We start from the raw sequence: 12,656 nt of genomic DNA, 5'->3' as shown, positions 1-12,656 counted from the left end.
ATATGGGGTCCACTACAAAAAATGGAAAAAGTGAACTGTGCCAAGTATTCGGGGACGGACCGAAATGGCAAACTGTGTCAAGTATTCGGGGACGGAGGGAGTATGTGTTAAAATTTAATATTCATATTCTTATGAAAGGAGTAATATTCAGCCAATCACAAAATCTTCTCTATGCAACTTCAAAAAAAAAACCCAAAACCTCACGTAATATTTTAAATATTAACATGAATTGCCTGAAAAAATAATTTAGCACCAGTTCTTTATAACACATGCTTTGCATAAATTCATTCCCAACAATCTTTGTCCATTGTTTTTCGTAGAACTAATTAAAGGGTAGTAATTCAAGAATTACATCATGTTTCATATCAAAATTATGACCATACATGGTTCATATCAAAACGGAGAGTCTGATTACAAACTCAGTTTCAAGTTCAACTTTCAAGTTTCAACAAATTTCTTCATATCTGAATATGTATGTCGTCACTTTTTTTTTTCCTGTTTTTACCAGTATCAAAACAAATAAAAGTATAATATATTAAAAAATGTACATAAAAAATATTCCTCGATTGACCCTAACAGTAGCATATTTATCGAAACTACTGGGCGGGCAACGTTTCGGGTCTCCAAAAAACATCACCCGACCCGAATCCCATATCCGAATAGTCAAACAAACCGTCCAGCGCCACGTAATCACCGATACTATTTTCATTTTCAACTTCCCCAAACCCCAACCCGAAAGTATCGTAACCCGGAACTTCCCAAAACTCGTCCCGCAACTCAACCGTCACCAACGCAGTGCTCCACTCATTCACCGGAGGAGGAATCCCTAGCTCGTCATCGGATGCCTCCAATAAATACCCTAGATCTTGCTGAGAATCTCCGGGATGCGTCGCCAAATCAACGACTCCGTTATTCGCCGGCGAGGCAGTGATCTCCTCTTCAAAGCTCTTCATGAACGAGTCGAGATCCTGAGTTGAAGTGCTGAAATCAGAGTCGTCGTCAACTCCGTCCAATAGATCCTCCCTCAGCCGCTTCACCGCCGGCGAATCGATATCCGATTCCGCCTCATCCAAATCTTCTCGGAATCGTTTCCTCACCACTTCCTCCATTTAACGAAAAATTAAAAACCTCTTTTATCAATTTATAGATTAGCAGAGCAGAGTTAAATTGAAAGCCAATTGAGAATTGTAGAGAGATAAAATGCGAAATCTGCGATGCTAAAGGATAAAGAGATGATCGGATTTTATAGGTAAGATGGGATGATGAAAGCGACGGAGGAATACTGGGGACCCACATCCGGAACGTCTCGTCAATCGTAAACATCTTTGAAGCAATTGGTTTGACGTGTCTACTCGATTTTTCTGGTGTGGAATTTAGTATTGCGTAATTAACTGGATTTGAATTTTTGTTTGGAGTCCGTCTAAGGGAGTAGGGACCACCCGATATGGCAGTGTCAATCACGGCCGTTAAGTTTGGTTTGGGGTCCGTCCGTACTCTACTCCGTAATAACTGAGTAAAATAGCAATTTTCTTCTTATTTCAATATAAATTCAACATTTTAATCTACCATAGAAAAGTGATTTATTTCTACTTCACATTTTGTGGGCTATTATGCACAGTCGAAATTATTCAAAATCACTTTGAAGGTAAATATAATAAATGTTCTAGAAATAACAACAACAGAACGTGCGTTACAGTTGAATGCAGGATGATTATGCCTTAGAGTTTAACCGGAACAATTCATAAAAATTAATAACTTGGTATCATTAGTATGAATAAAAATTAATGTACATAGTTATACATGTACGTAGTACCTCAATTTGATACCCAGCCTAAATACATAGCATGGTATTAAGTATTAACAGCTCACCACTAATTTTATAAGAATACAATTTGCTTATATTCAATAAAAGGTGGCTCTTTGGCCTTTGCAAAGCGGTTTGTCAATTATTCAACCGCGCATGATACAATAGGCCTGCCTCCATAAATAATGGTCCAAATAGGTCCACTCAAACCACCTAGAATTCTAGACAATTCTAATGTTTGATTTAATTTGATTATACAATTTATTAAGCGTTGCGAACTTGTTCCATTTAACAAACTTCGCCACGTATAACGAATTTCATATACTGTAAAATCGTTCAGTATATAATTATTATAAACAAAATGATGGTAGTACAAAATAAGAAAAATTCTAACCTTAAAAACCACAAATTGCTCTTCTATAATACAATCACAAAATCATTCCAATAATAATATTCTTACACTAACTTAAATTAATAAAATATGGTAGCATGATGTGTGTTACATGCTGCTACCCTTAACTCATGCTCAGATTAAACTTAATAATCTAATTGAATATGTGATGCACACCTGCCAAATAATGGAGAAATATGGATCAGTTAGGAAATGTGAGTATTAACTATTGGTAATATTTGGTATTAGTAGTATACTACTGTTATTCATGTGTATTATGATATATTTAACATGTTGATGGCTTGGTAATAAAAGGATCAAAATTTTGTATGACGATGTTTATTACTCCTATATTTCGTATTGATATTGTTTTTTTTATATAAGCGAAATGCTCCAACTTAAATTATAATCACGGAATGGGTTTTATATCAGGGAAATGCTCCAACTCAGTAAAAACTGTCAAATTTCTTATTCTCTTTTCCTCTTCCATTTACTCTTTCCACTTTAAGAGCATCTCCAATGGGACGGTCATCGCCCTTCCCGACGAACTTTCCAAAAATACCTCCTCCCACAGCACTGCCACGTCATAAGGACATCCCACTGCATAGTGGCGGACATCCCAAGGACTTTCCGCGCGGACTTCCCGCAATAAAAAAAATTCACAAATTCACCAAATTAAAACAATTTTCGGAATTAAAATTTAGACACGAATACGGGGAAAATGCAACGATTTTATTTTTTTAAAAAAAACATACATATGCGTTGAATCTATATAGTTTGCCGTTAGCCGAATGGGGGTCTCGCTGTACATATAGAGTTTGCAACGAGCCGTATATATAGAGTTTTTTTTTTAAAAAAAAAGCATCGGGACGTTCGTCGGTATGCCACAGTGGCGGACGTCCGCCCGCCATTGTGACGGACGTCCCGGGAATGCCGCAGATCTCCCGTGTCCGCATCCCCCCCCCCCCCCCCCCCGCCCCGCCTCGCCTAGCCTAATGTCGGATGTCCCGCGTGGACTTCCCGCACGGCGGTCCGACATCCGCCGGGACATCATCCATTGGAGATGCTCTAACTTTTAACGCATTATTTTTAAAATTTTATGCATAAATGAATGTATAACCTACGTGGGGACCCATGGCATTCTATGCTGCAAAATTGGTTCCAAAATACTGCACCGTTAGGTTGGCAAATCATTTATTTCATCAACCCAACCCAAGTGGTAAATTCGTCATTTTGCAGATCTAATAATTATCTCGATGCCCCATCGAGCAATAATTTAGAAATTCCGGCCAGCCCACAAAAATATGCTCTAAATCCGAATAAAACCACAAACTTTAACAATTATAACCACAAATTAATTTTTTGCATTTGCCTTTTTTTTCCACTTAAACAACACCAATTATTCCACATCATGAGAAGACGATACCTTATTTTATGAAGTATACAACCTTGTGGTCCACTCTCACAAAAAAAATATCTAACTAGATACACTAATTAAAAATTTAAAATGTCTGGTGATAATCTCTATATCGAAGCCTGCAATGCAGAATCTATGTGTATTATACACAGTTTTGGGTGTAGTTTATGCACTTATTTTTAATTTTATTTGGTCTTCCATCAATCAGTGTTTCTTTCTTCATACTATGACTTTCTTTTGTCTTTGAATACTACATTGTCTTAATTGGCGTGAAAAATTTCAACTTTTTAATGAGTTAAGATGCTTGCTGTATAAAGTCATAAACTAGGTTCGTGTATAGTAATGGTTACGTTTTCATTAATTATAATTACAAAAAGGGTAACTATTTTAAAGTCACCAACTTTTCATGAATTCCGGTTTTTCCCGCGAATTTTAAAAAGTACGTGTAATGTCACGAACTTTATTATCGGTTGTCATTTTCCCATGTCAGGTTTTCCGGTCTGATTCAAACAGTTCGTTTCCTATTAAGATAATGTCCAAATTCTTTTATCTTACCATCGTTATCTTTGTCTTTGAAATAGCTTCGCGTGGGTACCTTATACGCCTCAATCGGAACTCGGATGAAGAAGTTATGGCCATTATGATAGTACAAGGTCGCACAAAGGTCGCAGTCTTCATCAAATGACCACAACTTCTTCATCCGAGTTCCGATTGAGGCGTACAAGGTACCCACGCGAAACTATTTCAAAGACGAAGATAACGATAGTAAGATAAAAGAATTTGGACATTGTCTTAATAGAAAACGAATAGTTTGAATCAAACTGAAAAACCTGACATGGGAAAATGGCAACCGACAATAAAGTTCGTGACATTACACGAACTTTTTAAAGTTCGTGGGAAAAACCGGAATTCATGGAAAGTTGATGACTTTAATAGCAATTACCCCGTTACAAAAAAAGCCCATATATTATATAAAGTAGAACCCTTTTTTTTTGTTATTTGAGCCGTTTAAAAGTTTTATACAATTAATTAAGTCATTTTACGGTAAATCAAGTGAAATTGATCATCAAACAAGTTGAGTTTAGTCTTGTTGAAATAGAGATAGCTGACTATAAGTAAAAAGTTGTTACAATAATTAGTTCCACTAGACCAACATTATTACCACTTTTGATTTAGCATTACTTTGTGGGCATAAATTCTTTCAAGTCAGCTTTCCTATTTATATTCCACCATATATACCCACACCAAAAACACATTCACTATCAAAATTCCTTATTTATTGGGGCAAAAGATTACACAATTTCTCTTTCTTATTGATGACATGGTTTACACTTCATAAATAATGACCCTTTTTTGTAACAACGTTTGGGACGGGGAAAGAAGACTTTTCTCATTGGTTGACATATATTCACATATAAAGCATGATTGTGATATTGCTTTGCTTTCAAGAAAGTGGAGTCATTTGATACTCCACTTTAATTGTTATACTGTATTAACACGACGTGAAAGAAATTAATTACTATTTCTAATCGTGAGAACACTACATTAACATTAGTATTGGAGTATTAATTTTATTACAAGGAATATATACAACATACATATATCTAGTATATAATTGTGTAGTATAGTATATGGAAGAGAAATACAAGCTCAATAAATATGAACTTTGGAATCCATAGATAAATATTCACCAGATATTGCCTAAAATTGCTGTGGGCCACACAATTATCAGAAGGCATCTTTTTTAATTGTTTGGTCCAAATTTTATCACTTCACGAAAAGTATTTGTTATTCTCCTCTCTTTCTTTGTGTATTGTGTGTTTTTTCTTCCTTTTTTTTATGTTTTGTCAAAAGTTGATAACTTCAGCTGTTTGAATAAATGCCAAGGTTTCCAATTTATCACGATAACGTGTGTATATATTATGTAGCACCACGTATAATCTGAAATTCTATCTCTAAAAGTTAGATTTGAGGTGTGCATCCAACTTTGATCAGGTGCCTATTATATATTCAAGAATATTACTCCACGAAAGCTAATAAATTTGATCATGTCACTATAACATAATGAGAGTTAGAGAATTAGAGTCCTTGTTTGAATAAGCAATTTTTTGTACTAATATACAATACCTAGCTAGGTTTTCTGTCAAATGTACAAATTGAATAAAATAATTGAAACTTTGAAACAAGAAATTTTTGACCTTTCATTCTTGTAGGGGGCGGAAGCCATAACATAAGTAATCTAGAATTTGGTCAGTATATTTATTGGCTGCTAAGTCTAACGATGAATCAACCATGGCACACATTATTTTATTTCTTTAATTTTCATACAAGACGTATAATAACATTTATAACAAAATAAATGCACTCAATTATGTTACGCACACGCCACATACAAATTTAAAAAGTGAAAAAATTAAAAATTTAAAACGTAGCACTATTGGTGTTAGGTTTAGAAATGTTGATACGGTAAACTGTTGTATAATTAAGTAGTCGCAGAAATTTTTCCAACCAAAATGAAACTATCAAGATATCAACGTCACGCAGGAGTAGTTGGAGATGTAAAATAATGAAACTTTTATAAATTGAGAGTTTGTTTCTCTAATCTTACATGTTTTTCTAAAATTGGCCTCCAAAACAAGAAAGGAAAAAAAATGATAGGTGTGTTGGTTCGCATGTAGCATTAAAATTAAATGCGTATATATACGGTATACTTACTTTCCAAGTTGGATTTAAATTTCTTAATAAATTTTAAAGTTTTGTCGGTGCATGTAACGAAAGAAAGACTATCCAATTATTCAATCTTCTAAACCAACAAGTACATATAGTAGCACAAGAACGAATTAATCAACCATTCCAGATTAGAAGATGGATCCATTGTATACTCACTCAATAGTACTGTTATTGTAAATATTGGTCAACAATAATAAAAAAAAAAAAATTAATTGATAATTTCAGCCGTTAATTAGATTGTTGGTATACCTTCAAATATAAATATTGCAAAATTGTCGACAATATGCAACATGAAATTAGTACTGGAGTTCTTTTCTTTCTAGTACAACGACGTCTCTGAGCATCCACTATAGGAGAGCCGCGGCTCGTGGCTCGGGCATGGCCCGGCCGTGGCTCCCTATAGTGCAAAACATGGGCGGACGTGGCGGGGGGGTTTGCCCACGAGAGTGCCACACACGTGGCCCGGCCGCGGCTCTTGGGCAGTTGGGCGGGAGCCGCGGCTCTCCTATTGCAGCGGCTACGAGCCGCGGCTCTCCCTATTGTCAATTTTTTTTTTTAATTCTATAAGTATACACATTTTTTTTACCCCATTCCTACACAAATTCTATAAATATACCCATTTTTAATTAATATACATAAAATGAAAAAAATAAATTATTTGGTGGTTTGGGCATGCCCACTATAGTGGAAAACATGAGCGTTGGTGGCCCGACCACGATTTTGTGGCCTGACCATACTTTGTGGCTTGGCCCGACCAACTATAGTGGACACTCTTATAATGGCGACCGTAGCAACAAATTTGAATTATAATAGGGGAAAAAAGTACTTTTAACCACTAGAGTAGTTAAGATTGTGAATTTCAACATTTGATTTATTTATTTAGGAAAAATGATTACAATGAAATTGGTTAGGAAACTCATAAACGAAGAAAATAAGATGTCACGTATGACAAGTGTTAAGTTTTCACAATGGTCCTGCAAGGTAGATCCCCATTAATAACGGAACTTTACCTATAAATTTCTTGGTAGTTTCTCTCATCTTCCAAATGGAAAAAAAGAAATTAATACACCATCTATCCCTTTAAGAAATGAAACATTTTTCTTATTTGGTTGTCCCATTAAAAATGAAACATTTTCTAAAATGAAAATCACTCTATCTTTACTTTTTTCCATCACTCTAACTTTATTATCTCTTCATTAACTCACAAAACAACACTAATAAAATTCAATGCTGATTTCTAAATATTTTATTTTAAGTAGGACGGAGGGAGTATTTCGGCGACACTAGTAATCAGGTAGCTTAACTGGAGAGTATTAATTGATTATAATTTAAAACGTGTTGGGTTCGAAACTAGTGTCATCAATTATTGTGGTTCCTTCACTCCTTGTATGCATCATAATATGCGACTGTTTCTTTAAAAAATAGACTAAAATTTACCTTGATTTACTTCAAAACTGTTGTTGATTTATTAGACTATATATTCAAGACTACAATAACTATGCCTCAATAAATATGAAATAAAGTATTTATTTTTCGTCATAAAATTTTATGTAGTTTTGTTTTATGATTTAATAAAGAGAGAATAAAGTAAAATATGGGGAGACGTAGAAATAATGTTGTTTCATTTTTAACAAGACAACGAAAAATGAAGTAACAAGACAACGAAAAATGAAGTATTTCATTTTTAATGGGACCGAGTCGAGTAGTATATAGAGTCACCCTTCTTATTCCAATGCACGATGTTGATATAATTATTAAAACAAATCTAAACATATTACAAACTTTTCCACTATATATCTTCAAAAATACTCCATTAAATACGGATTATATAATTATATAACAAAAGGACAGAAATACACCAAATATTTTTTTGATTTATTTTAAAGGCTCTATACTGATAATTTCAAACTAGCCAAAATTTGGGCCTTCAAAAAGTTTATTGAACATTACAAGTCAAAAAGGCCCATATATACTGAACCATTTACAAAAGCCAGCGGCAGCCCGTTAAATAAAAATCTCAATTAGACAGATTTCCAGGACCCATTAAATTTTGGAATATTTAATGATGTTGTAAAATTTATCATTTTTATTTGGAGAAGGATTGGTAATGATTTTTTTCAACACTGATGCTGATAAACATTTAAATATAAACAAAACTGTAATTGTAATGAGAAAATATAAACATTTTTCTTATGGAATTAATTTTCGAAAATTGTGACAATTCTACTTATGTTTACTTCACAGAAATAAATTGTGTCAATTCAGGGAAAGAATGAAGGGTTGACTATTGAATCGAAGACCTTTAGAAAATTAGACCCATTATCAAATTTATCAGTTTTTATCTCTGACTTTTTAATTGTGTCAATTCAATCCTTTTTTCCCAACTTATCAAATTCACCTCAATCTGTTCAACATGTATTGCATTTTATTTATAAGGATTCTACGCCAATGATGGAACATGACATGACGCAGCGGGAGATAACATGTTAATTTTCACTCAAAGATATTATTACCAGTTTCCTAAAAATATAAAATTTTATTTTAGATAACTTTTTTTTACTTTATCAATTTTATATTAAAACCCTATTTCTTTCTGTCTTTATTTACTTTACCAATTTTGTATTAAAAACCTACGACGTTTCAAAAGTTTCTATTTTTAAGAAACGGAGGGAGTGTGAGAAGATTAATTTATATTTTTTTAGAAATAATTATTTGCGAAAGATTGATTAATTTTATAATAGTTGAAACTTGAAAGTATTGGATAGTAAGCTGAAAAAATTGAGATGTAATTGATATAATTACGAGTAAGGACTAGCCATAAAATTGATTGTAGAAGAAAAGAGTACAACCTTATTCAATGCAAATATTGTACAGTACTACAGTAGTATATGTGAATGCCTATGCCTGTAGATGTACTACTAATTATTTATGGTTGTTTTTTCACACGTTTATATGAACCAACGAATACAGTTAATTAATTATCTATCAATAATGTAAGGATAAGTAATATTCTATGTCCAAGCACCACAGACCCCAACTCAGATTAAAATATTGTTAGATTAGTGGAGTTTCTCTTATTTCTCATATGCCGTTTTGTAATCTAATTAGAAAGTAATACGTGGGGATGTGTACATAAGAATACTAATAATAAATGTACATCCATTTCACATGATAATATTAGATATTACACAATTACTTTCATTAAAATTGAATTAAAGAATATTGTGTGTTGATGACTGCACATTGTCGAGTCAACTTTATATAATGTCTATGGCACTAACCTGTTTATAGTCAAAAGCCAACCTATGCAGCCTTTCACTATTGACCAATACAACATACTCCATATTATTGTATTAACATTTTCTAAATAGTTTAATACAGCGTATACATTTCTATTCATTGCACATGTGAAACACCTGAAATGTCAAAATTGATTTGCATAACAAAAGCTCCCCCTAAAACAAAATAATGGCATAGTGCAATTATAATATAGTACTAATTCATTTCCTATTTTATCAGCTACAGAACGTCTACGATGACCACTCTATTAACAGTTAGTACTACCTGTTAACTTCGTGACGTTAATAATAATATGTTGTTATAGAAAAATTACAAAAATAAATAAAAATCAACTAATTGTTTCTCTCAAATCGTGGTGGAAATAAGTAAAATCTTACTTATAATTTTTCTTGTTATAAATGACCACTCATAGCTTATAAAAGAGATGGTTATAAAGTAATTTAAAGAGGAGTTAGAATAACTATTTTATTAATGTGGAATAAGAAGGGATTCAATACGGTAACGTGAGGGTAATAGACTATCGAACTTCTAAAAATACTGATAATTGACTTGGGTCCACTCTGCTAGTATTACTATATTAGTAATGAGCCTCTCAATCCTTTTAAAGCTTTTACAAGGAAAATAGTTATCCACTCATTTATAGAGGAATCAGAATCTCGCCATTTTATCAATATGGGACAAGAAATTTCAATACTTGCTCGAGTCACTATTTCGTTAAAGAGGTTACGGGCATGTAGAAATCTAGCACGTAAAATTATATTTTAATTTGATGACAAATATAGAGAAGCTCCTATGGTATTTTCCTGGAACCAGCCTATTTACAAGAAATATGCTATCATAATTGTTTTTAAGAATCTCTTACGTTCGCGATCATAAATTTTCTGAACTTGTCTATCTTTGTTGTAAAATACGAACGATCACTTATTTGGAGTATTAATAGCAATAAATTGATCAATCACAATGATGCATCGTAATCTCGAGTGTCTAGAATTCTCCAATTTTAATTCAGAAATGCTAAACAAATACTAGTAATACACTCAGAAGCATCTTTGTGTTTCTAAGATAATCTCATGGTTTGGAAACATGAGTTAGTTCACAACAATCGAACAAACAATTATTGTTAGCGTTAGAAACAAACAACGCCTTAAAAGTTTAAACGGAATCAGATCCATCCGAAACCGGGTCGGAGTTAAGATCCAGACCCGCGTGAGAGCCTTCCGGGTCCGTCTTAACTCCGTCAAAGTCCTCTCGCTCAAACGTCCACGCAGGCTTCGCCGCCGCACCACCTCTGACGCCGTCACGATTCTTGAAATACTTGAGCGCCACCCGAATTCTCTTCACCATAGCGAAAAACTCCTCCACTTCTTCATCCGGAGGCGGCGCCACCGCCGGCCGTTTGTGCCCGCCGTTATCTTCCCGTGATTTGCCTTCGCCTTGGCGTTTTCTCTTCTCCACTTGGACGGAAGACATGGCGGAATTGAAGCAGAAATTAGGGGATCGACTTTTCTTCTTTTTCTTTGTAAACAAAGTAGACTTAGAAAAATGAATACTACAACGAAAGCAGATGCTCTGTGAACAAGGAGAGAATGGTTTTTGATAGGTGATGGTGTTTAAAGGATGGAAAAAGACTTAAATAAATTTGAAGAGGGCTTCAACGAAGATGACGTTATAAGGTGACGTAACACGTGTGACGAAAATAGACTATTTTAGAAGAGAAAAATCATCATATTCGTTAGGTTGGTGGGTGGGTGCAGTCACCTCACCCCTTTTATTATTTAGTTGGTCGCGTGAACCACGAATTGGAGTGATTATGTAGAAAAAAATGATTCAATTAATGAAATGAAATTATATTTTGTAGATTAGCCCAGGACTGGTACTGAACATATATCAATTTTACAGTTTTGGTCATATATTTTATTTTTTGAATTTTTGCATCCTGAACATTTCAACCCGAGTCACAATTGGTACTAAACTAACAATTTTGTCAATTTTTAAACGATTTTAACCCGATTTTTTAAACGGTTTTAACCAAATCGGTCAAAATCCGATTAAAACCGTTTAAAAATTGACGAAATTGTTAGTGTACGACCAATTGTGATCCGAGTTGAAATGTTCATGATGCAAAAATTCAAAAAGATAAAGTATAAGACCAAAATCATAAAATGAGCATATGATCAGGACCAGTTTTGGCCTTTACTCTATTTTGTATTCAAAATTTTTCAAGATGTTTGCAGATTTAACATTTTCCTCATTGTAATTTTATCTGTCTCAACCTATTCTTAAATAATACTCTCTCCGTCTCATAAAAATACGGGCAATTGATATGACATGAGATTTAAAACAACATTGGTAAGGTAAGAGAGAAGAATATGATAGTTAAAGAGGTTAATGGATAGTGGGACTCATATTATTAGTAGTGTTTAGTGGTGTTATAAGTTGTAAATAAGTTAATATATGAGTAATAAATTGGGATAACTTTATAAAAATAGAATGAACATATTTTTATGGGACAAACGAAAATAAAAAGTGCACATATTTTTATAGGATGGATGGAGTACTTAATAAAATATCACCATTCCTTATTCCATTTTAAAATCCTAATTCCGTCCCCATGCTCAAATGCAATGTTATGAATTAGGATGCACAAATTTAGAATACTCCATATACGGTGGTGATCAATGGCTAACTAATTAGTATTTTAAAATCAAAATCAATTTTAAATTATTAGATGAGAAGATTTAATGGTTAAAATAATGCCAATTGGATTAATATAAATTTAAATAAATTTAAAGAGTATTAATATCAATTCATATGCTCCATATTGTAGTTAAAATTAACTACTTTCTTTCTCTCCAAAATCATATCAAACTTTAAATTTACGTAACTCTCTCGATTTAAATTATTTTTCCACTAAAAAATATCAAATTAAAGATAATTTTATAAGGATTCTAACGAGATCTAATTGCATATGTTCTGACGAAGTGCGGATGTTGAAATTTGATAATTTAAATTTC

General features: G+C 33.3%; 2 protein-coding genes across 2 annotated transcripts; both read right to left on the bottom strand.

The window, feature by feature from the left end:
- Positions 1-510: 510 nt before the first annotated feature.
- On the bottom strand, positions 511-1,223 carry LOC125189253 (uncharacterized). The gene has a single exon (XM_048086547.2). It carries the CDS (start codon positions 1,107-1,109, stop codon positions 597-599), a length of 513 nt encoding a protein of 170 aa, XP_047942504.1. The 5' UTR covers positions 1,110-1,223; the 3' UTR covers positions 511-596.
- Positions 1,224-10,606: 9,383 nt separating this feature from the next.
- Positions 10,607-11,251, bottom strand: LOC125190918 (uncharacterized). The gene has a single exon (XM_048088341.2). It carries the CDS (start codon positions 11,110-11,112, stop codon positions 10,795-10,797), a length of 318 nt encoding a protein of 105 aa, XP_047944298.1. The 5' UTR covers positions 11,113-11,251; the 3' UTR covers positions 10,607-10,794.
- Positions 11,252-12,656: the final 1,405 nt, after the last annotated feature.

The sequence above is a fragment of the Salvia hispanica genome, chromosome 5 (genome assembly GCF_029641045.1).
Source record: "Salvia hispanica isolate PSC_SH4W2 chromosome 5, Shi_PSC_v1, whole genome shotgun sequence".
Lineage (NCBI taxonomy): Eukaryota > Viridiplantae > Streptophyta > Magnoliopsida > Lamiales > Lamiaceae > Salvia > Salvia hispanica.
This window is presented reverse-complemented; position numbering and strand designations above follow the sequence as displayed.